Raw genomic sequence first — 25,789 nt, 5'->3', positions numbered from 1 at the left:
TCGGGGGCACCAAGGACCCAGTCTCCCTATGGGGGCACCACAGGGCAGGGAGTTCCTGGGGGCAGCATCGGGGGCACCAAGGACCCAGTCTCCTGATGGGGGCACCACGGGGCAGGGGGCTCCTGGGGGCAGCATTGGGGGCACCAAGGACCCAGTCTCCCTATGGGGGCACCACAGGGCAGGGGGTTCCTGGGGGCAGCATTGGGGGCACCAAGGACCCAGTCTCCTGATGGGGGCACCACAGGGCAGGGGGTTCCTGGGGGCAGCATCGGGGGCACTAAGGACCCAGTCTCCTGATGGGGGCACCATGGGGCAGGGGGCTCCTGGGGGCAGCATCGGGGGCACCAAGGACCCAGTCTCCCTATGGGGGCCCCACAGGGCAGGGGGCTCCTGGGGCAGCGCCAGGGGGCCCCGACGAGCGGGCGGCGCCTCAGGCCCGTGGCTGCGGTGGGGAGGCCGGGCCGGGCCGGGCGGTGCGCGGCGGGCCCCGCTCGCTCCTGCCCCTTTAACGCGGCGGCGGCTCCAGCCCCAGCGCCGGGCCCGGCGGAGGCGCAGGGAAGATGGCGGAGTCCGGCGGGGCCGAGTTCGCCTTGGAGCGGCCGAGCAGGTGAGCGGGGCCGGGGCTCAAAATGCCCCCCGTGGCCCCTCCCCCATCGCTCCCCGCCCCCCCGGATCCCTTCCCCACCTGTCCCCCGATTCCTGCCCCCTCCCCCACCTGCCCCCTGTTCTCCCTCCCCTCCCCCACCAGCCCCCGATCCCTCTCCTCCCCTGACCTCTTTCTGCTCCCCCTTTCTCCCAGTGCTCCCATCCTTAGCTCTCTGCTGCTGCCTGGCCCCACTTCCTCCATTGCCCCCATCCCACTGCCCCCTCGCACGTGTGCCCCTGCCCCTTCTTGCACCCACCTGCTCCCCTCGCCTGTGCCCCCTGCACTTACCCCCTGCTCACCCACCTCTGCCTACCCTGATCCCTGCGTACCTGTGCCCCCACCTGCCCTGGCTCCCCCAGACACCGGCCTGTGCCCCTTCCTCCCCCAGGCCCCACCTTGCCCTGTGCCCCGCAGCGCACCCACTTAGACCCCCCCCCCCCCCGGGTCCCTCTCAACACACAGAGGAAAATAAAAGTCCGGAGAAATCTTTTTTTCTCCCCTTCCTGCTTCGAGACTTAGACTTTGTCTTTCTGCGCCAAAAAAAAAAAAAAAGTGTCTTTTTATGTCGAGATAGCAAATGCTATGTAAAATCATAGTTGGGATAAGATGCAGGGAGTTTTTACCTGAGTCTGTCCTGTTTCACACACACACACCCAGTTTATTGTGACTTGCTACATCAGGGTAAAAACTACAGTGCCTTGTCTCCACTAGGATTTTACATCAAAAGAGCTACCTTGGTGCAAAAATACACCTCTTCTGCAGTGAGGACACAGTCAGATCTCGCAACTGAACTGGAAGGGGAGGGAGGAAAAAGAATAAAATGAACATACTTAATGATGCCTTGACTCTGATGTCTGACCAGAGACATCAGAAGACACCCCCCCCTTCCAACCTCCCCAAAATCAGGGTCTTTCCTGGTAAACTAGAGGCGGAGGTGGTGGTGAATTATTGCTAATTCTTAATGTATTGATTGATTTCTGCGAAGACCAGTCCCTTTGAAGTAAACGTTTTTTATAAAGATTTTCTCCAATAGAATCAAACCTAGTCCTGAAATGAACAATGTGCATAGATATTAGTGGAGGAGGGGGAAATTGATTCCTAGGACTTCCTCCAAGATTGTATTAATAATCCCCAGACAAAAACTAGTCTTTGAAGAAATACTGCATCCTTGTTAGTTTTGTGATGCAGGCTCTTTTCTTTGGGGGAGAGAGAGGAAGTGGGCTGTGGCAAACAGCAAGTGAGTTTGCTCCTTGCCTTAATCTCTTAAACTGGCCTTAGTTCTTGGGATAGAGTTGTTCCTAGGGACTGGGCATAGGTGTTTGGGCTGAGATTTCTGACAAAGGGATTTTCCGGTGTGCTCTTTGTCACACTCCAGTACTGCTGTCTATAGTGTAAATGAAACAGGTTACACTGAGGTCTAGTCTGTGCTAGAAGAGGGGTTTCCTGGTAGAGAGTGGCAAACCCTCCTAGTGTAGATGCTGCTGTCTATCGACAGAGGAGTCTTTTGCCTGTTTGGCTTATGTCAGTTCCCCAAACAAAATAAGCTATGTCAGCAAAATGACTTTTTTGCGGGTGTGGCTATGTCTACATTAGGGTTTTTGTTGGTACAGGAAAGGTATAAAAAAATCGTACCACTAACCAACATTGTTGTATCAGCAAAAGTTCCTAGGATAAACCTGGCCACTCTTTCTTGAGTGCTCACAGTGAATTTAGACCCCCATCTTTTTGTATGAATAGTTGGGATAATGTTTTCCGATGTGCATAACTTTGCATTTATCAACAATTAATTTCATCTGCTATTTTGTTGCCCAGTCACCCAGTTTTGTGAGATCCCTTTGCAACTCTTTGGAGTCAGCTTTGGACTTAACTACCTTGAGTAATTTTGTATCATCTGCAAACAATGCCACCTCACTGTTTACCCCTTTCCCCAGACCATTTATGAATATGTTGAACAGCACAAGCCCAAGTACAGATCCTTGGGGGACCCTGCTATTTACCTCTCTCCATTGTGAAAACTGACCATTTATTCCTACCCTTTGTTTCCTATCTTTTAACCTGTTACTGATCCATGAGAGGACCTTCCCTCTTATCCCACGACAGCTTACTTTGCTTAAAAGCCTTTGGTGAGGGACCTTGTCAAAGGCTTTCTGAAAATCCAAGTATACTGTATCACCCTTGTCCACATGTTTGTTGACCCCTCTTGGAGTCATTGTGGAATTTGTGGGTCGTTCTCTGAAAACATCTGCTCAATGTGCAGCGACAGTCAAAAAAGCCAACAGAATGTTAGCAACCATTAGGAGAGGGATGGATAAGAAGACAGAAAATATCCTAATGCCATTATATAAATCTATGGTACACCCACACCTTAAATACTGCGTACAGTTCTGGTAAAAAATATATAAAAATTGAAAAAAGTACAGAGAAAGTGTGACATTCCCTCTGGTGTTCTCTGGACCCGTGATCTGTTAGGTCACTCCAATCCTTGACTCTGGGAGCCAGCCTTACGCTGCTCTGCTGTGAGAACCCCCACTCCTGGGCTGTTCACGCACAGCCTCTGGCATGTAAACTGCTTGGATTGTGCAACCGAATGACACTAGCCAATATCTCCGGTCCCAGACACAACCCTAGGAACCTCCGTCTTGCAGTGTCCAGTTATGCCCGCTGGATGCTGCAAGCTTACATGAATTTGGCAATTTAAGAAAGAAATTAATATGTACCAGGCTTGTTATCCCAAGGAGAGTCTCTGTCACGCTTCAGACCAAACACACTGCTTCAGGTAGAATAAACAAACAGATTTATTAACTATAAAAATAGATTTTAAGTGATTATAAATCAAAGCATAACAAGTCGGATTTGGTCAAATGAAATAAAAGCAAAACGCATTCTAAGCTGATCTTAACACTTTCAATGCCCTTACAAATTTAGATGCTTCTCACCAGAAGCTGGCTGGTTGCTCTTCAGCCAGGCTCTCCCCTTTGATCAGCGGTTCAGTCACTTGGGGTACGTCTATACTTACCTCCGGGTCCGGCGGTAAGCAATCGATCTTCTGGGATCGATTTATCGCGTCTTGTCTAGATGCGATAAATCGATCCCGGATCGATCCCGGAAGTGCTCGCCGTCGACGCCGGTACTCCTGCTCGGCGAGAGGAGTACGCGGAGTCGACGGGGGAGCCTGCCTGCCACGTGTGGACCCGCGGTAAGTTCGAACTAAGATAGTTCGACTTTAGCTACGTGAATAATGTAGCTGATGTTGCGTATCTTAGTTCGAAGTGGGGGGTTAGTGTGGACCAGCCCTTGGTGTGGTGTCTGTAGATGTAGGTGGAAGAAAGAGGAAGAGCATGGCAAAGTCTCTCCCTTTTATCATGTTCTGTCTTCACTTTGGAGTTAGGTGAGCATTACCTCATCCCAGTCCCAAACTGACTAAAGGAAGGGGGGTGACACACTGGAGAGTCCAACAGATCATTTTGTTGCTGCCTAGGCCAGCGTCCTTTGTTCCTGTGAGGCTGGGCTGGGTTTGTCCCATACATGCCCTGATGAGGTGTGAACTGCCCCTCTGCTCTTAGAGAGTTTTTGCCTGGGCTTATTTTAAGCCATGAAGACACATTTTCAGCCTCATAACTATATACATGAAATTACAGCCTATAACATTACTGTAACATTCTGTAACAACAATTACTATAACATCGCTATAACAACAATGCTCAGTGCATCATGAGCCTTCCGAAGACACCCGACATGACAAACTTTGCATTGGATACCACACAATCATTTTACAAGGATGAACATGGGGGTGCGGGGTGTTCCCCCGAGGTACAGAACGTCACAGAAGGGCAACAAAAATGGTTAGGGGTATGGAACAGCTTCCATATGAGGAAAATTTAAAAAGACTGGGACTTTTCATCTTGGAAAAGAGACGACTGAGGGAGGATATGACAGATCTATAAAAATCATGAATGGTGTGGAGAAAGTGAATAAGGAAGTGTTATTTACCCTTTCACGTAATATAAGAACCAGGGGTCACTCAATAAAATGAATAGGCAGCAGGTTTAAAACAAACATAAGGAAGTACTTATTCATATAATGCACAGTCGACCTGTGGAACTCATTGCCAGGGGATGTTGTGAAAGCCAAAAGTGTAACTGGGTTAAAAAAAGAATTAGATCTGTTCATGGTGAATAGATTCATCAATGGCTGTTAGCCAAGATGGTCAGGGATGTAACCGCATGCTCTGGTTGACCCTGAACTTCTGACTGCCAGAAGCTGGGACTGAACAACAGGAGATGGATCACTTGATAAATTGCCCTGTTCTGTTCATTTCCTCTGATGCATTTGGCACAAGCCACTGTTGGAAGACAGGATACTTGGCTAGATGGCCCGTTGGTTTGACCCAGTATGGCTGTTCTTATGTTATTAGAATTAGCTTTATGGGGGATAGGAAATGAAGGAATACTGGAATTCCATGCATTCCACTTTATTTGTATTTTAAAAAAGAAACTCCCTTAAAAACCCCAACAGATCTTTATGTTCTAGCAATTTCGTTTGGCTGACACCGAGAGTAAGGTTGATGGTCTCTGGAGCGTTCTTTTTCCAGGCCTCTGATTGTGGTGCAGGGTGAAGGAGAAGCAGTAAGGGCAGAAATTCCTGGAGGATTCTCTCCCCACTTCCCCAATTGTGATATAAATACACTTTGTGATGGGTACATGTGAGACTGTGAAATTTTACTTAGTTGTTTTAATTAAAAGAGGATTGGCTGTGCGGCAAATTTTGGTTTTCCTTCACTAGGAAATGTAATCATGTTTAATGACAATTTTTAACAGGTTTGGTGATCTAAAGCTGCAACAGACAAGTTGCATTCAGCTTTGTGTCAACTAGCGGGTAAACATGAGCCCCCGATTTACTTACATTACTGACATAATGCTGAACTGACTTGCTCTTTTCTAGGTTGATGTGTCTGATAATTCGATTGTTCAAAAATAAAGCTTAAACACAACTCAATTTCTTAGTGAAAATGAGGCCTAAATGTAATTATTCATGATTTTCAGAAGGTGTTTGGATTATTTAGATTGATTTTTTTTTTTTAAATAATGTCCTTTATCAATGGGGATTTATAGGAATGGGGTTAAGTGATCCAGGAAGATGTAAATGTTTCCATCAAAAATGACCAGCTACAGCTGTTGTTTGTATGCAGAAAAACATTTGATACCATTTAAGTATTGACGGTTTATAGGATATTTTCAGGTTACTCTGTTTTTGGGACCTATTTTAAAAATACCCCGATATAACGCGAATTCAGATATAACGCGGTAAAGCAGTGCTCGGGGGGGGAGGGGGGCTGCGCACTCCGGCAGATCAAAGCAAGTTCGATATAACGCGGTTTCACCTATAACGCGGTAAGATTTTTTGGCTCCCGAGGACAGCGTTATATCGAGGTAGAGGTGTATTTATTTCATACTGCTTTTCTGATCCCAAATATTTTATATAGGTTCCCTCCCAAAATCAAGCATTGCTGCTGTACTGATAACATCCCAGCCTTTCTTACTGGGCAGTCTAGCAACAGCACATGCAGGGTGCTGGGTTTCTCCGTACTTGCGTGTGTTGTGCTGGCCTTCCGCTCATCCAGTTTGTCTTCCTGTGATCTGTCAGGGGACTGAAAAGTACAAGGATCCTCCTGCAATTTGTATGTTTCAATCCCTTATGCTCGGAATAATGGAGCCAGACCAGTGGTGTAGAAGGACAGTGTGACATCTGTGAGGCTGGGCACGGAAGCAAAGCGGGGAGGGCTGATTTTTTGGCTCACTAGACACCATAATGTCCCCTTTAAAGGCTATGTAAGATTAACAGTTGATTCAGAAATCCAGCTCCAGATCTCTGCTGCACTGTTCAGGTGGGAGCTCTTCCATGTATACATTAAAACCTCGTATACTTCTGGGGTGTGTGTATAAAATACATATACGTAAAACCTGTTCACTGCTAAAAGATGTGTAGTTCCTTTGATTGTTGTGAACAGGCAACTACTTAATACAGGGTAGCAAAGACCATTCAGAGAACTTTTCAACGTGGGCACCTGCAATTGCATTGTTGTTGATACATTCTAAAGCACTACATACATAAACAATACCCCTCTCTTTGCAAGTTAAAATTTATAATTGTTCAAGTGACATTCTTCACATTTGGAAAAAATCCTGAAATCCTGAAGAGACTTCCCTTCCTGGCTGCATTAGCTGGTGACTCCAATGAAATTTAAACCGATGACCACGTCAAGGTGAGACTTGCTGTAGAGGGGATAGGAAATTTCTCAAGGATGGAGATCTTGTGGACCACTAGCACAGGTGACACAGTTAGTACATGGCTGTAAATACAGGTTTGATTGTGTACGCAGTGGGATTGCCACATGCTAGTTTTTCTGGTTTACGGCATGCGTTTGTTTTACTCTCATGATCTACAAGTTGTTACAGAACAGTGCTCAGTAACTTGCATTCCCTGTCAATTCTAAATCGTATACGACTGTGTCATTCCTTCACTTGGGAGGCCAAGTGTGCCCTCTCAACTTACGCTGTCTGCATTTGCAAAAGAAATAGTCAACACATGTATCATGCTGTAGGGAGGCAGTGTGCCTAGTGGCTAGAGCACAGGATTGGGGAAGAGGCCTTTCTGAATTCTAACCCTAGCTTTGCTACTGACTTGTTGTGTAGCCTTGGTGTGTCACTACACCTCTCTCCACCCCCAAGCCCTCCTCCTTAGAAATAGGGACACTAATTCTTATCTGCTTCCCGTGGATGCTGGGAAGGCTAGTTAATGTCTGTACTGCGTTTGGAAGATTTACAGTGCTATTTGTTCTGGAGACCCCATAAACCATCCAGAATGGAGCTTCAGCAGTTTGTTCCCTGCCCTGCGGAGAAACTGTTCTTGCATCGTTGCATGTTGGTTGTTTTGAAATAAAGGGCTCTGCCACTCTAGATACCACTATTGCTTTCTTAAGTGTGGGTTTGTGAGAGAGTTCAGGTGTCCTGACTGGAGATAGTGGGCATCATATGCAGTCAGTGGAGTGTGAGGGAGAAGCTTTAAGGGCATCTCCTACAGACCTTTATTTTGATTTGTTGTGGTAATTAAATATTTATTCTCTAAGGCAGATGAAAACAGTCCTTTGTTGCAGTTACACATACAGATACCATTTCAGTGATGCAGGGTTGTTCAAACAGCTGGAAATTCTGTCTGTGCAGAGGAATTACAACTGCGCTGTTAATGCTGTTCACTTTAAAATAACACAGTAACCTCCTAAAAGCCAGGAAATTCAGCTACGTCGGTCACACATCCTATACACTAACCCAGTAAGGCAGAGATGGTCTCAGAACTGCATATGATCTTGCATAGGCTGTGTGCTGCCGTACTGAGGCACCTAGAAGGCACAGACAGAAGAGTCACTCTAACCCTGAATTTGCCTGGGTTTTGCATAGTAAGAAGTACGCGTGCACACATACTGCACGTCCGTTCACATGTGTTTGCAATGCTTTTCAGTTACATCATTTCCCTTTTGATTGTTTAAAAGGCCTACAGTAAGAATTTAGTACCTTTAAAACAAAACCAAACTGATCCCAAATCCAACCCTTGTCTTTTGAAGTTAATGCTTCTTGCTTTTCGTGCAGTTGAGAGTTCATGAACGCAAAGGGCTTTTACATCCAGACCTTTCTATCTGGGTGAGGGAGAGGTTCAGGATACATAAATAGCTACATTTGGAAGAATGGGAACAGCCCAGGTCCTAAAGGAGGATTCCGACTCCAGAGAAGGTGGGTACAGAAGAGACAGCGAGACCGCTGGGAGGAGAAGCTTCCTGAACTGCACATTAGATTGAGGGATGGGTGAATTTTACTGCAGCGTTTGAAGACAAGAGGAAGGGTCCTGTTCTGCTCTAGGGAAAATCCTTTTGGACTCTAGAGAAAGGGTATTGTGCAGAGTCCCTCAGTGAGAACTGACTAGGGAGGGTCTCAGCAAGGTATCGGGAAGAGGTGTGAATTTGGAATAATCTACCACAGGAAATAAGAGAAGCAAGTGGTATAAACTTTTTTAGTAAACCAAACACTCCCGTTCCCCTATTTCCCCCCCCCCCCAATAATAAAAATGAAGCCTGCACAAAAGGAAAAATGTGAAATATTTCCCACAACCCAGGAATCCTATAATATACTTTGGTGTCACCTGCCAAGAGCAGAATGAATGGATGCAGGAGACCTACGATTTTCTGCAGCTTAAAAAATGCATGTGTCTCATTTCACATCAAGAACAAACAGGTCTGGGTTTTTTTCCTTCCTTCTAAAGAAGGTGGGTGAAAGAGATCAAATGTATCAGGAAGGAGGGCAAACCCAGTACAAAGGGAGATTATGGGCTGAACTGAGAGGCTAGGATTGAATTTATGTTGCTGTAACCTAATATACCTTTACTGTGAAGTCTGGTCCATTAGGGGACTTTTTTCCTCTAGGAACTATTCAAAAATTCAGTTTTGCATAGATTTATATTCTCTGCATTTGCAACAAGGAGCTATTAAAACAGATTTAGCTGCCAGCTATGGTAGACATAAATATATACTGGTATAAATGTTTATGCTGTAGTTGAGTCACTGTAAAAATGACTGCTGCTTTTTTTTCTTTCAGCATCTAAAGCCTTCTGGGTTGATGGTTTCAGATTATGTAGTTTGAAAGTAAACTTTGGAAGTGCTTTACATGCTTGTGAGTTACTCTATAAGTAAACATTTACTGCATTGTAAGAGACAATCCTGCATTAGTAGGGCAAAGGACTAGAGCAGGGGTTCACAAACTGTGGGTTGGGACCCCAAAGTGGGTTGTGATCCCATTTTAATGGGGTCGCCAAGGCTGGTGTTGGCCCTGGGCCCCAGCAGGTCTGAAGCCCAAGCCCCACTGCCCAGGGCTAAGGTCCCCTACCCAGGGCAGAAGCCCTTGGGCTTCAGTTTTGGCCTCCCCACCCGGGGCAGCAAGGCTCAGGTGGTGGGGCTCGGGCGGGCTCGGTCTTTGGTCCCCCCCCCGGTGTCGTGTAGTAATTTTTGTTGTTAGCGGGGGGTCACGGTGCAATGAAGTTTGAGAACCGCTGGACTAGGGCACTGGTTCTCAACCTGCAGCCTGAGGGCTGCTTGTGGCCCAATCAGCACACAGCTGCGGCCCATGTGACAACTTCAGGGCCATACAGGTAGTATATATATTGTGTGGATGCGGCCCAGATAACACACAGAGAGCTGCATATGCAGCCCACAGTGGTAACTAGGTTGAGAACCACTGGACTAGAGGGCCTATGAAGACTTTTTCCATTTCTAATTTATATTAACTATAATTGCTGACCTTTCGTAGAAGGAGAATAGAAAATGAAATGAACTGACCTTTCCAAAGGAAAGCCATTGCAGCACTCAGGTAGGACTTAGACTGTTCTGTTCAGTTAACACAGAGCAGATGGAGTTCAAGATGCGTAATGGAGAACCAGTTTATGTCCCATCAAAGACTCTTTAGAAATGCGGTAGGAGAGCTTATAATGGGCACATCCTTACCCAGACTGTAAGTGAAAAGGTCGTAGATAATGCGGGAAATGAGTGATATTAAGAGAATTTGACCATACAGAATTTGGAACTGGCATTATAATTCCAGGTGCTCATGCAGCTGCTTGCCAGTGCTGCAAACTCGGATTTCTTGTCTTTGCATTAAAGTGGCAGTGTTTAAAACGCTCTGGCAGGCAAAACGATGGCGTGTTTTTTTGTTTGTTTTTTGTTTTCCCCACTCTTGCTTCAGATTGGCAGTGGGTTAGCAGCACCAATCTGGTGGGTGGGTGTTTATGGAGGGAATTACTCCATGGGTCATGAAAGTTGAGCCTTAAATTCCCATCCCTTTTACTATATTTCACATTTTGTATGTGTAAGTAACAGAGGTAATTGATACTCTGTCACTTAGGGTGTGTCTACGCTTCAATTAGACTCCCACGGTTGGCCCATGCCAGCTGACTCAGGCTAAGGGGCTGTTTAATTGCAGGGTAGATGTCAGCCCCAGCTCTGGGACCCTCCCACCTCACAGGGTCCTAGAGCCCTGGCTCTGGACTGAGCCTGGACGTGTACACCACAGTGAAACAGCCCCTGAGCCCCGTGAGCCTGAGTCAGCTGGCATGGGCCTCCTGTGGGCTTTTCATGGCAGTGTAGACGCACCCTTATAGTGCAGTAGTGCCCAGACGTCCCAGTCAAGCGCTACAAAGACATATAGCAACAGAGACCTATCCTGACCCAAAGAGTTCACAATCTATCTTTGAAATAAGTTGTAGTGAGTGTGGAAAAAGGAGGAATGAGGGAAGGGAGGACAAGGGTAATGAAAATACCACGGCAGGGTTACGGAGGCAGCTACCACACAAAGTGCTGAGTCCAACACATCAGACATGGGGTAGATTGATAGATTTTTAAGGCCAGAAGGGGAGGGAGAAGTGTGATCAAGAAGTGTGACCTGCTGCATAATGGAGCAGAAAATTTCACCCAGTGACTCAGAGTGGAGGGAACTGTTCTTCCCTGCTCTGTATGGGGTGTTAGTATTGTGTGTTGTGTTTTGTTTTTTAATAAAATCGGCTCTCTGAGAGAGGGACAAGCTAGCCATCGCTGATTTGTGGTAGGTGTGGAAGCAGGGGTGGGTCTCGAGAAGGGATTTGAAGGCGGAAGCAGTGGCCTCATGGATTAATTCGGGTAGGGTGTTCCATGGTACCCGGTTCTATATTTCAGTCATGTGCACATGCTCTTGAACTAGAAGTATTGTCAGGGGTAGTGTGGGAAATGAAAATCAAACCAAGAGCCCCCACGTAGTTAAAGCCTGTTTGGGATCTGAATGAATTACTGCACTTCAGTATGGCACACAAGCGGGTTTGCCGTAACTCTTGCCTCTGCTTTTGCTGAGTTGTGGTCAGGGGGGCATTGTATTAGGCAAAGAAAACAAACAAAGGGTAGAAAAAACATGGGTCCAATTTTGGGGCCTAGGTGCTACTGTGATGCAGATAATACATCATGATTTTAAAAGAGGATCTCATTTTATGTAGTTGGGATTGGATGTATTTGGCTTGTTTTAAACTAGTGTTGTTTGGCTTCAGTTTGATTTAGAGACTGGATCTGGAGGATTAACAGACTATGACTCCAGAGGATGTAAGCCAGTCACGGAGGCTTTCTCTATCGTATCAGACAGGGTTATTACACATAAGGAGTATCGTGAAGACAGGGCACAGAATTTGTAACACTTTCCCGTGTAACCCTTTGAGGCACCTTAAAGGACCCTGGTTTTTTTCAGAAACTGCTGATCCCTCTGAAAATCAGGCCCATTGAAAGGGTGTCAATTTGGGCATCCAGATCATTGGGCACGTTTGAAACGCTTGGACAGACACGTTAGTCCAGAGCTCGATGCTCGTTCTGATCATTTATGATGAAAGACAAAGATGCCAGGGGACAAAAAGAGAAGAGGGAGAGGAGGTGGAGGAGGGAACAAAGAAATGAGCGAAATTTATTTTATTCATTGATGTTCCTAAAGGTGGTTGGGTTTCTCTGGAAAACAACCCCTCCACTCCGTTAATGTTTCATTAGCTGCTGATCATTAAGTAATTATTGTTAATTTGGGCAGGGAGAGGATGGTAGATTGTTGTTTCTGATGGTGGGCCACTCAGATTCCTGCTTGCTGCTGCTGGGCATGTAAGTAGGTTAATGGGCCAGGTATTTTTAAGAGCCACATGGCGGAGTAGCAGCTAACGGCCCTCCTCCTCCAAATTCCAAGCCTTCCATGTTAGTACGGAAGGAGCCGGATTAGTGGGTTTGGGCAGAGGGAAAGAGGGCCAGAGAAGTGGTGTCTTGAAGTCAAAGCACCTATTGATATGACTCCATCCATCAGTAAACTCTTCAGTGGTCTGTTTAGCCTTATTGCTCCTTGGTAATATTTGTCAGCGTGAGTTGCTGAAAACAACGACTTTATCGTTTGGGCGTGTGAGATAAAGCCGAAGGATCTGAAATATTACGGTAACCATGGCTACCACTGACTTATCCGAGGGAGTTTGACTGTTTTGTTTTGATTTTAAGTGTCTAATTGTAGTTTAGAAATTGGAATCTGAATGTGCTTTTTACATAGGCACGAAACTGAAGGCATTTAAATGAACTGCCATAGTAAAATCTCTCTCGTGCTACCTAAAGAAGGCCCTTTGTATTCAGACCATGCGTGCAAATTCAGGTGAGTCTCTCCGACTTCACTTTAGTTTTGCTGTCCTCACTGATGTGGGCTTAGCGGTGCCCGATGGACGGCTTGAAAGTCTGAAGTCCTTTTTTTTTTTTTATCCACAGTGCAAGCTTCATGCATGTAAACCTACCCGGGCTTCTTCACACCCCTGCAGTGTCTTACCTTTAGAGACTTCTCTACCATAGGGACTCTTACAAACACCGTCCCTCCGGTGCGACCCAGGGTTAGGACTAGTGGCAGCCTTAGTGTAGATGGGGCTCTTGTCTCAGACCTGTCTTTAGCACTGTCAGTTGTTGCTGTTGTTTATTTGAATTACAGTAGTGCCTAGAAGCCCTGTCTGGTGTCAGGGCTCCAGTGTGCTATACAAAGGACGAGACAGTCCCTGCCCCAAGGAGTTTGAGTCTAAACAGACAGACAAAGGTGGGAGGGGAAATAGATGCACAGAGAGAGGAAGTGACTTGCTGACCAGTGGCAGAGCCAAGTCTCCTGAGTCTCAGGCCAGCGCCATCAATGCCGGACCGTGCTGCCACTGGGAGCCTGCAGAACCCTGTGTACTCTAGGGCTCCCAGTGGCACCGGCAGTGGTGGTAACAGTCCCTAGTGTAGACACAGTGGAGGGATAAGAGTGGAGCTCAGTATCCAGGGGCCATTAAGTCCTTGGCCTTTTTTTCTGAGGCCTTGTCTACGTGGGGAAATTGTCCAGCATAACTTTTGCGGAATAAGCTCCTCTGCAATAGCTCGGCCATAATCGCTTCCCTGTGGACTCTCTGTTCTGGAATAAAAGTGACCTTGACTCCGGAATAGCCCATGTGGGAGAGTTACCCCGGAAGAGCTGTGCCGGTCCCTTTGCCCTTTATAGACAAGGCCCCAGACTGCTGTTTAGTTTTGCCTATACTGGGGAAATGCATCCCGTTAGAAAATGTGCTAATGAATGTTAACTCCTAGGGCTAACCCCAATCAGCTGATTTGTCTTGAAACAGGAGAACCCTTGGCCACACAAAGGGGAAAAAACTGTTTTAAACATTTGTTAGGTAAAACGTATGTTTTCTAATACAATGTGTTTGCCCAGGATAGAGAAGACCAAATGCTGCAGTTGTTTTTTTGTGAGACAAGGTGTGTGAGGTCAAATCTTTTATTGGACCAACTTCTGTTGGTGAGGGAGACAAGCTTTCGAGCCACACAGAGCACTTCTTCAGATTTGATTTTTTTTTTTTTCTTCAGGTTGTTTTTTGTGATATGTACCATTGAGACCCACCAAATTCCTTTCCCATGGGCTATGAAACAGCTATCACATAGTAATTGTTTTCAATCCTTTGTAGCTTGGGCTGGCTTCAAAGAGCAGCAGAGAGATGAAAGGTGTTGGATCCCATTACCTGTCTCTGAGTCAGCCAGTCCCTTTCACTAAATAGAACTGTGACTCTCACAGAGCTTATGGGAACATTTGGCCACTTTCATGGGCAGTGCCCATGAAACAATCACATACAATGAGCTGCACTTACCCTACTCAGGGCTTGTCTACACTAGAAAACGGTACCGTTTGAACTGGTCTATTAAAGCAGTACAATCCAATCCCCCTGACTTGCTGCAGATAGACTGGTAGAAAGATGCTGTTCCTGTATGGAAAGGGGAATAATTATACAAACCTTACATAACTATAAGTCATCATCCTAGCAGTGCAACTGTGTTAAAAGCCCATATCCTGCAAATGCTTTCAGGTCCTCTTCAAGTTAGTGTATAAAGCCCTCGGATGCCATGTAAATTGAATATAGTGTTATTGCTTTATGTGAATGTGGCTTTTTATTGTTGAATGTTTACACCAGGGTAATTCTGACTCGTTAATACAGACAGCCACTTCACCTTGCTCCCTGGACTGGGAGGAACTTGAAGTGCTACAGAAGCAGTATTCTCAGCTCTTGGTGAAAAACACTTTGCTTTTCTCTAGAGGTCTCTGTAGGTCCTCTGAGAGGCTCTGCAACAGAGGGAGTGGGTGGCCATAATGCTCAGCTTTGAGAGTGAAGAAATAAAATAAGGAAAATCCCCAAATGCCCCCAATCCTATCTTATTAAAAAGGGGGATGAGTGAGAGAAAAGGGAGCAAAGCTTTGCAGACCGAGTGAATAGCTTGGCATAGTTGTACAGTGAAGAAGGCATGTTCTGAAGCGCAGAGTGGTAGATGGTGACTCTTCCTTACTTTAGCCAGTGAGGCCGTTTCTTCTCTATCAGACGGTTACAGCGATAAGTGTACGGTATATGCAGATGATCTCAAATTAGATACGAACAGCCTTGCTAAGGCACTTTCAGATATTCAAGGCTTCCTTTTGTGCTTCATAGTCTCTGGAATTCAACTTCTGCCTCGCCTCGTTTCTCGTGTAGCACAAAGCCTGGGGAGCAAGGCCACACAGTGTAATGTATTGCACCATGATTTTGTGCCCTGTGGTAGGACAGACAGACTGGTTTGAGCTTAACCTGTTTTTATCACAAATCCCCTTTTACTAACTGCAGTGTTGTGAGACACAGGGCAGTGCTTGTTCCTGCCTCTCCCCCTTACCCCCCCCCGCCCCTTGGTTTCTCTGCGCCTCTTCTTCTGTTTCCTGTGGGTGTGATTATTTGTCTCGGTTGGACTTTGGGTTTCCAGTTTGAGCAGTTTATTTTCTGACAGTTTTGGGGTGGTACTTTTCAGTAAACCTAGCAAACATGGGCAACAATGCAGCAAAGAGTCCTGTGGCACCTTATAGACTTACAGACGTATTGGAGCATGAGCTTTCGTGGGTGAATACCCACTTCTTCGGATGCACCCACGAAAGCTCATGCTCCAAAACGTCTGTTAGTCTATAAGGTGCCACAGGACTCTTAGTCTGGATCTGTAAAAGCAGCAAACACGGCTCCCCCTCTGATAATGGGCAACAATAACTCTCCTTATGCTATTGGATTTTTCATGTGTTTTATCAAAAGGAGCTAAAGTGACTTTAATTGTTGGCTCCTTTGCATTTTTCACCCAAAAGTGTAAACACCAAGTAGACAGAGGAATTGTTGAGCATGGTGCAAGGGGGTATAACTAGGAGTAATGGATTGAAACTAAATGAAGGAGGAATATTGGTACGGGGTGAACTGGTGAACAGTGAGATCTCAGGCCTGCCCCCCACACAGATTTTGATCCACTTTACTGATTTTGGTTCAGGGTGTGATATTTTTTACCAAGATCGTTACACCAGTACAACCCCTAATGGGGTTCAGTTAGACTGTTATGGCTCATTCCCCATCCTGGATGGGAAAAGCAGTCCCAGGTCCCAGGTTAGAGTCGTAGAGTTTAAGGCCAAGGGCCATTAGATCAGCTAGTCTGAGCTGTGTATCAGAGCACTAAATTACACCCAGTTTAATCCTGTGTTGAGCCAAACAACTTGTATTTTGACTAATGAAAAACTTGCGTTTGGCTAAAGCAGATTTCCCAGACAGACAGACAGGCAGCCGCACTAGCACAGCTTTATAAATAAATCTGTTAGTCTTTAAGGTGCCACCAGACTCCTTGTTGTTTTTGTAGATACAGACTAACACGGCTACCCCCTGATACTTAGCACAGCTTTGTGGCTTGAACGATATTGGTATAGTGAAAGCAGTGCAGCCCTTGTGTGTAGACAAGCCCTTATACGGTGGAATAGGCTCCCACGGGAAGATGGACGTTTAAAACTGAACAGGACAGACTCCTGAAGAATGTTCCATTCATGAGAGATCCTGCCCTGGGGGAGAGACCAGATGTAACCTAATAAGTCTCTTCCATTTTCACTTTCCAAGATTAACAGCTAATAAGAGGAGATGTTTTAAGCCATGTTTTACCTGAACCTTTCTTTTTAAGCTTCTCATTTAAACTGGACTTGGTCCAATAGTTATTTCACAGGGTACAGAGATGGGGTAAGGCTTCATGTGCTCCAACCTCATTTATCTTTAGCCACTGAAGGGGGCAAGGGCACTGAAGGGGGCAAGGGCATTTTAATACAAGCTACGTGCATTTCTGCTCACAAGGAGAAATGGGTGGGGGCTAGTGACATTATCACTAAAGTAAAACCGATGCCAGAACTGGATTGAGCTCTATGAACCAAGACTTCGTCATACTGGTAGGCAGCTGATTTGTAACAGTGAATTACGTATACCCGGCCTAGAGGGATGCTACCACACTCGACCGCTCCCCAGATATAACCTTACATTAATGCTCTGATGGACCCCAAAGTGCTCCACAGTGACATGCATGTGGCACTCCTGATTAAGGTAGCTGCCTCGTGGGCAGAGCATGACAGCTGACCAGAATGCTGGCCAACCTCTGATGGATTTTCCTTAACTCATGCTGCCATAATGCACTGCATACAGGAAACTGTAATCGGATCACAACTAGGCAGTTGGCAAGTTGTGTTCACGGCTCCTTATTGGCTAAGAACTGGGCACATCCTGCTGATTTTGCTACCCTGTCTTCTCCTCCCCCCAGCTGACCTGCTTGTTTGTCCCATCCACTTCTTCTGTCTCTTGTTTTAGATTGTAAGCTCTTTGAACAGGGACTGTCATTTCATATATATTTGTACAGCCCCTTGCACAATGGGGGCCAACCCATTTGGCCTCTAGGCACTACTCCAATATAAATGTTAATAGCACCAATCCCTCCCCCACCTATTTAGTTAAAATACCAAATGCACTCATAGTATGGCTTGCATCTCCAGATGAGCTTGGCAGCAGTTAATCTCCAGGTAAAAGATGCACTGAACGTACATCCATAGATTACTGTGTAAATACAATGTCAGCAACTCATCAGGTTCGACAGGACCCATCTGGAACTCTTCTGTCACTCCCTCCCCCTTCCACAAAATATGCTAATTAGGGATGTAAATATCATTTTAAAAGTTAACTGGTCAAACGATTAACATGATATCATTTAACCGGTTAGCCCAGGTCCCTCTGGCCGGCACGGCATGGCCGGGGCTGGGGTCACCCCGGCACGGCTGGAGCTGCTGTGGCCAGCACGGCCGGGTCCTGGGGCTGGGGTCCCTCCGGTCAGCCGGCGTGGCCGGGCCTGGGGCTGCTCCAGCCGGCATGCAGGGGGTTAACGATAAGCCTAATGCTTACTGGTTAAACTTATACATCCCTAATGCTAATTAAAATCCGATGATCAGTAGTCCGAAAAAAGAATAATTTCTGCAAATCGAAATCCTGGCTTGAACACTGAGGTTCTTTCCAAAAGACAGAGAAGTGTGGGATGTTGAGCAAAATGACAAGAATAAGTGAACAGTGGATCAAATTTGAAAATAGGCCTCAAAAGTGATGTGTGAACCCCATCCCCAGTGTGGTGTGATTTCAAAGTTTGCAGGCCCAGCATCAGACAGGCTTGAAAATTCAGCCTAGACAATATACATCTTAATTGTAATTGTCTGCCCAGCTGCATGGAGGATCTGGGCTCTGATGTTCTGCTCGCCCTGTCTGTGTGGGGAAACTCACAGCTGCCAGTGAGAACCCTACGTGTAGCGGGTGAGGAAGTGGGGTCAAGACCCAGCATGTGGATCTGAGGGGAGAATTTTCCCCATAGCGAAGAACATGCACAAGATATTTCAAGAAACCCAAGAAGATGTTTACATGGGGAGGAGTCTAGTTACGGTGCAATTCCAAATGTTGCCTTGTACTAAATGGCAATGTCAGCGTTTGCACTCCCTCTTGGGATGTGGGCCAAGCTGGTGTGAAGGAAGCACTGGTTAGGGGTTAGTGGGGCTGGCCTGAGGATATACAGGGTGCCCCGCTCCAGCCGGGGCTGCTGCGGAGATTGAGCAGTCAGTTGTGTTCCCCTGCAGTGTCGAGGCCAGAGCTGGAGGTCCGGATGGGCTCTGTTAGTTAGTCACAACTGGGGGGTCCCAGCGGTGTGTGTGAATTACTTGGCCCTGTTTGCTGGTCTTTAGGCTGGCTCTGATCTGCTAGCCGAGAAGCCCATGGCAGCTGCAGGCTGACAGCTTGTTGTCAGTCATGTGAAAATGTAATTTAAAAATTCAGAAATCCGTCTGGGGTTGGGGGAGTGACAGCTAAGCTATGGACATCAGCATGTTCCTCGCTGCATTTGAGCTGGAGAACCTGCTACGATTGCTGTCCAACTGCTTTACATCACAGCATCTTCCCCAGCAGGTAGCTCCATAGGTATATCACACCTTTTAAATTTAAAAACCAGTCTGTTTCTCTTGTTCTGTTTTTAGCCTGGCTGACAAGAACCGCGCCCTGAAATGCACATTCTCTGCTCCTGGCCACAGCACCACTCTCCTGCAAGGACTGGCCTCGCTCCGGGCTCAGGTTCAGCTGCTTGATGTCATCCTCACTATAAATAACGAAGCGTTTCAGGTTCATAAAGTTGTCTTGGCTGCCTGCAGTGACTACTTCAGGTGAGAATCTGACAAGAAAGCAGAACCCGGCATCTCTTCCTTTGCCTTTCCTCCTTTACTCTCGGAAAGTTGGTGGGATGCTGTTTGTGAAAGTAAGCAGGGCTTTGGAGCTGTGCTCCGGCTCCGCTCCAGCTCCAGGCAAAAATCTGCAGCTCCACTGCTCCGGAGCTGCTCTGTGCTCCAGCTCCGGGCTCCGCTCCAAAGTCCTGAAAGTAAGGGCCGGCTGCTCACTCGCCCCGAGTAGTCACACTGAAGTCAGTGTGCGGCGTGAGCAGCTATTCAATATTCAATTCTAGGCCTTGGTCTCCTTTCATAGGCTGCATGGGCAGTGCTCTCTGCCTGCCAGGGAGGGAAACAGACCTCAGGCCACCCAGCGGTGGCTGTTCCTCCAGCTGATTAAGGAGGGTCATCGAGTGGCTCTGAGCTGGAAGGATGGTGGCCACAACCACAAGAGCCTCCAGGGGAGACGTTAGGTAGCAATAATGCAAATGCTAGCTCGTTATTTTCAACTGTTACATGTTATTTTATCTAAGATGTTATGGCCCCCATTAAGAACATCAGAATGGCCACCCTGGTCAGACCAGTGGTCCATCTAGCCCAGTATCCTGTGTCTGACCAGTGCCAAATGCTTCAAGAGGGAATGAACAGAACAGGGCAGTTACTGAGTGCTCCATCCCCTGTCGTCCATTCCCAGGTTTAGGGACACCTGGAGCATGGGGTTACATCCCTGACTATCTTGGCTAATAGCCACTGATGGACCTGTCCTCCAGGAACTCCGCTAATTCTTTTTTGAACCTAGTTACACTTTTGGCCTTCACAACATCCCCTGACAATGAGTTCCCCAGAGTGACTGTGCGTTGTATGAAGAAGCACTGCCTTCTGTTTGTTTTAAACCTGCTGCCTGTTCATTTCATCCGGTGACCCCTGGTTCTTGTGTTATGGGAAGGGATAAACTACACTTCCCTATTCATCTTCCACACCAGTCATGATTTTATAGACCTCTCTCATATCCCCTCTTAGGCGTCTCTTTTCTAAGCTGAATGGTCCCAGTCTTTGTCATCTCTCATTACCAGAGTAGCTGAGCATCATAGTTTGGCTGGACATATCCTTCCAGCACCCCCGGGAGGCAGGGCTGTCACCCTCCTGGTACCAATGCAGAACTGAGGCAGAAAAATAAGCTAACTTGCCCTAGGCCAGACCTGGAGTGAGTCTGAGGCAAAGCAGGGCGTTGGACCCAGCTGTCCTGAGTCACTAGCTAGCATCCTCACCCTGGGGCCCTCAAGCCTCTGTCAAACTGTTATTAATTTACAGCGCATTTGAGAGCGGGATCTCTTCCTGACAGGGAGGCGGCAGTTTCAAATGCTAAAGGGTACGGGGGGTCCAACAGGTGTTTTGATCCCTGTGTGCCACAGAGAGTCTGAGTTTCATTGGAGTTCTCGCCGAACGGCCGTTCGACCATGGGAGCTAAAGGGGCAAAGAGCCCAGTAGGTGGAGTCTGCAGTCCCTGGAAGTGCCAGCTCCTGCGTGGCCTGAGGGGCTTGGCTGCTGGATCCTGATGACCAAGAACACCAAGCACCGTGTGCAGGGATGTCTCTTTGATTTTTTTTTCCACCACGTTTTGCTGCCGCTCCAGGCTGCCTTGTTGTGTGTCTGTTTTCTTAGCCAATCCAGGAGCTGTGTTTTTTCCATTATCGTGAGCCCTAAAGGTTTCTCGCTCTCCCTAACAGGCAGGCGATTAACGATGGAGATGATCTTCCACCAAATGCTAATAGCACCATTTGTATTCATAAACGCTGTATGCAGTGCCACTGCTCGGGTGTTTTCACTGTCAGCCATAATTGCCTAGTAGGTTTCTTTTATAACTTCTGTTGTGTTAAGTAGGGCTGTCCTGGGGAACAGTGGTAGCATAATCTAGCCTTTGAAAATACCCCGGTTTTTATTCAGAAAGGTGGGGGGAGGAGAGAGCAATAAATGCCTCTTTCATACTTTTCTGTAGCCTGTATTTCAGAACCATAACACCTTTTACAGGAATTGCATTATTTCACTATTTCATAGAAAGGACCTCGAGAGGTCATCTAGTCCAGTCCCCTGCCTGTTTCCTTCTTCACATTCAGCTTCTCTACCCCACAAATACGGATGCATCCCAGGTGGACCGAAAGCAGCAAACTGCTCTGGGAGATGGTTCTGTGGTGGGCTTGTAATATAATGCTCCTTTCGGTTGCATGGACATACAATAGCAGTCAATAGTATTACTGGTCACTGGGCTATGGAAGGCCCATTTTATAGCCAGGTTTCCCACTCCACTCAGCTGTCTGTGTGCCCACGCTGGACTGCACCAATCCTTTCGGCACAGTTTGGGGAGGGGAATTGCAACTCCCTTGCCTCTGATGAAGTCCCCAAGCCATTATTTTACTCCTGTGTCTAACTCCTTGAAGGTACAAAATCAGTTTCCTTCTCTCCAAGGTGCCCCAATTTAGGTAGCCGTGACCGCCTAGTTAAGACCTTTTAAATCAAAGGAAAGGCCATTGGAGAACATGTCAAACAAAATCCCCATGGAAAGCCTAACTCCTCCAAACTGCCAGATAGTTGTGAGGTTGGGGAGGGGCACTTTCCCCCTTCCCGGCTCTTTTAGGGTCTATCTACCCTGCAAGCGAAGGTGTAACTAGTGCGGGCATGCCGGCCCATGCCAGCTTTCAGCTGGATAGTGGGGTAACCAGAGCAGTGAAGACATGGCAGCACATGCTTGCCGTCTCAGGACTAGCCTGCCAGGGACCCTGGCGCAGTACTTGGGTTGCTGGCTTGTGCTGAAGGCCATGCCACCCCGTCTTCCCGGCGATTGTTCCCCGCACTAGCTCAATGAAAGGTAGTGTGAGTATTCCTCTAGGCGCTGCAGAGACAGCTTAACTTGCAGTGTAGATTGCGGCTGCTCCTTGATGTTTCTGCAGCTTCCTGCAGCAGCCCCATGGTGATGTACAAATCCAGGAGGGTGGCACTTGGAAGAGGGAGGCCCTAAAGTGGGGGGAAGCACATATCCATGAAAAGCCCTTTTTAAATTGCAGACCTTTTGAACCTTTATTCAGCCTGAGCCTGGTTTTGGTGAAAGTGGCTCCTCATTGCTTCTCCAGCAACCTGTTTGCGAGAGGCGTTTGCTCCCCGCGCCCCTCTGGCAATACTAGCTGAGGCATGTGTTCGCAAAACAAACCTTTGCACTCAAGCTCCCCACAAGGAACATAAATGGTGCCTAAGTTTAATGTAAACTTATAAATGATACGTGGATAGAGCCCCATCACGCCCACAGAGCGTGAATCTGGGAAACGCAGCTCTTACCCACAGGGCCGGCTCTAGGATTTTTGCCGCCCCAAGCAGAAACAATTTTGGCCGCCCCCCTCTCCCCCCGTTTTTTTCTTACCCCACCCCCAGCCCCGCCTCAGCTCCGCCCCTTCCCCAAATCCCCAGCCCTGCCTCCTCCCCCAGGCTGTCAAGCCTAGGAGGGAGGGAGGGGGAGAAGCGGCGTGCGCGCCGCGGCCACTCAGAGTCTCCCCCTCCCTCCCAGGCTCTCAAGCCTGGGAGGGAGGGGGAGCAGCGGCGGGCGAATCAGCTGTTTCACGCGCCGCGGCCGCTCGGGATCTCCCCCTCCCTCCCAGGTTTGAGAGCCTGGGAGGGAGGGGGAGCAGCGGCGTGCGAATCAGCTGTTTCGCGCACCGTGGCGGAGGTGAGCTAGGGCGGCCGGGGCACATTTTTAGGGGCGGCAGGGGCGGCATTCTGGCGCCGGCCATGCCGCCCCTAAAAATGTGCCGCCCCAAGCACCAGCTTGTTTTGCTGGTGCCTAGAGCCGGCCCTGCTTACCCAGAACAGCTAGACCAGTTTACTAGCTTTGCCTGCAGCACTTGGCTCAGCGTGTATAGCCCGTGGAATTTAGAAGCCTCCTGATGAGGGGATCCAGGGCCTAATCTGTGCAAGGCCTGGTCAACTGATTTGCTCACAGCTGTGCTGTAACTAGATATTGTTTTTAACTGCCTGCTAGACCCCTGCCGTCCTCCTGCAATACAACAGCAGCTTTTGGAAGATGCTGCAAACTTGCAGTTTCATAGGGAGTAGAGAATAGCCCTCAAAAACAGTAGTAGCTGGCAGGGAAGTACATAATTGCAGCAAATGTTTGTAGCTAAGTAGTTCTCGACGTCCTCAAGTAAAAACACTGATGGTCCTTTAATAGGCTTGTTCCAGATATTTCTGTGAAGTGTAAGACTCCGCAACTGATGCCTGGCACTCCTAGAGCGGCGGGTGTATAAGGGATGTGGCCAAAGCGTGCTGGGCATTAGCTTCCGGCAGGATGTCTCAGTGACAGACCAGCAGCGTGCTCTCTGCAGTTCTCCATCACGATTACCAAATGGAATTTTACACTCAAGAAAAGTCAGATCCTTGTATTGAGATTTGCAGCCAATTGCAAAGTTCTCCATGTGTCCAGAATCTTAAAGCCATTAATAAGTTCACACACAATACAGTGGGCCAAACTGAAATCCTTGTCTGAACCGCCCTGCTCCATGTAAATCCAAAGCATCATTGAACCTCCAAATGCCAGTGCCTGTAGAAATCTGTGCACTCTCATTGCATCCACAAAAACCCCATTTGCACTTGCAAACCAGGAATTTAGGTGTGCAGTTAACCCTGGTGGTTTTTGCAGGAGCAGGATTGAGACCTTATTTTTTTTATAACTGGAATATTTGATTCTTACCTTCCTTGTATGTTCCATGCATAAGTTTAGTATCTGTTATTTCGTGCTCCCATTTCTCTTCTGCAGTTAGGCCTTTCAAGATGCTGTGCTTTGATTACCAGCCCCCCCCCCTGCCCCTCCCGAACCTCTCCTCCCAAAAATCTTAAGGTAGATAGTGCATCATTGGAAACAAAAATTTCTCTTGTGTTTTTGACCTTCAGGGCAATGTTCACAGGAGGGATGAGAGAAACCAACCAAGATGTGATTGAACTGAAAGGGGTATCCGCAAAAGGACTGAAACACATAATAGACTTTGCTTATAGCGCTGAAGTGACTCTCGATCTTGATTGTATTCAGGATGTGCTGGGAGCTGCAGTCTTCCTCCAGATGGTGCCTGTGGTGGAGCTCTGTGAAGAGTTCCTGAAGTCTGCGATGAGTGTTGAAACGTGTCTTAATATCGGGCAGATGGCCACCACCTTCAGTCTTGCGTCCTTGAAGGAATCCGTGGACGCATTCACCTTTAGGCACTTCCTTCAGATTTCTGAGGAAGAGGACTTTCTCCACCTGCCCCTGGAGCGCCTTGTCTTCTTCCTGCAGAGCAATAAACTGAAGAGCTGCAGTGAAATAGACCTCTTCCACGCTGCCATCCGCTGGCTGCAGTATGACCAGTCCCGCCGTGCCAACGCCAGCCAGGTGCTCTGCCACATTCGCTTCCCACTCATGAAATCGTCCGAGTTGGTGGACAGCGTGCAGACCCTGGACATCATGGTGGAAGACGTCTTGTGCCGGCAGTATTTGCTGGAGGCGTTCAACTACCAGATCCTGCCCTTCCGCCAGCATGAGATGCAGTCTCCTCGAACCACCATCCGCTCAGACATCCTGTCCCTCATCACCTTTGGCGGCACCCCATACACTGACAACGACCGGACTGTGAGCGGCAAAGTGTATTACTTGCCGGACACCAATGTGCGTCAATTCAAGGAGCTCACTGAGATGGAGGTGGGCAGCAGCCATGCCTGTGTGGCTGTGCTCGACAACTTTGTCTACGTTGTGGGGGGGCAGCATCTGCAGTACCGCAGTGGGGAGGGAGCTGTCGATATCTGCTACCGCTATGACCCCCACTTAAACCAGTGGCTGCGCATCCAAGCCATGCAAGAGAGCAGGATACAATTTCAGCTGAACGTTTTGTACGGCATGGTGTATGCTACGGGTGGGAGGAACCGGTCGGGGAGCCTGGCCTCCGTAGAGAAGTACTGTCCCAAGAAGAATGAGTGGACCTATGTGTGTTCCCTCAAACGCAGGACGTGGGGGCATGCTGGGGCCACAGTGGGAGGCAAACTGTACATATCGGGTGGATATGGAATATCAGTAGAAGACAAAAAAGCTCTGCATTGTTATGACCCGGCAGTTGATCAATGGGAGTTTAAAACCCCAATGAATGAACCCAGAGTCCTGCATGCCATGGTCAGTGCAAATACCAGGATTTATGCCCTAGGAGGGCGCATGGACCATGTTGACCGTTGTTTTGATGTATTGGCTGTGGAATACTATGTGCCTGAAACTGACCAATGGACAACCGTGACCCCTATGCGGGCAGGTCAGTCAGAAGCTGGTTGTTGCTTGTTAGAAAAGAAGATCTATATTGTGGGAGGGTACAATTGGCACCTGAACAACGTAACGAGCATCGTGCAAGTGTATAACACGGAAACGGATGAATGGGAAAGGGACCTGCATTTCCCAGAGTCTTTTGCTGGCATAGCATGTGCTCCAGTTATACTACCACAAATAACAACCCAGAGATAA

The 25,789-nt window shown here is 47.7% G+C and overlaps 1 protein-coding gene across 1 annotated transcript; it reads left to right on the top strand.

Moving 5' to 3' along the window:
- Positions 1-559: 559 nt before the first annotated feature.
- Positions 560-25,789, top strand: KLHL26 (kelch like family member 26). The gene is made up of 3 exons (XM_065422309.1): positions 560-607; positions 19,093-19,275; positions 24,208-25,789. Exons 1-3 carry the CDS (start codon positions 561-563, stop codon positions 25,787-25,789), a joined length of 1,812 nt encoding a protein of 603 aa, XP_065278381.1. The 5' UTR covers position 560.

The sequence above is a fragment of the Emys orbicularis genome, chromosome 24 (genome assembly GCF_028017835.1).
Source record: "Emys orbicularis isolate rEmyOrb1 chromosome 24, rEmyOrb1.hap1, whole genome shotgun sequence".
Lineage (NCBI taxonomy): Eukaryota > Metazoa > Chordata > Testudines > Emydidae > Emys > Emys orbicularis.
Note: the sequence above shows the minus strand (reverse complement) of the source record. Positions and strands in the feature narration are given on the sequence as shown.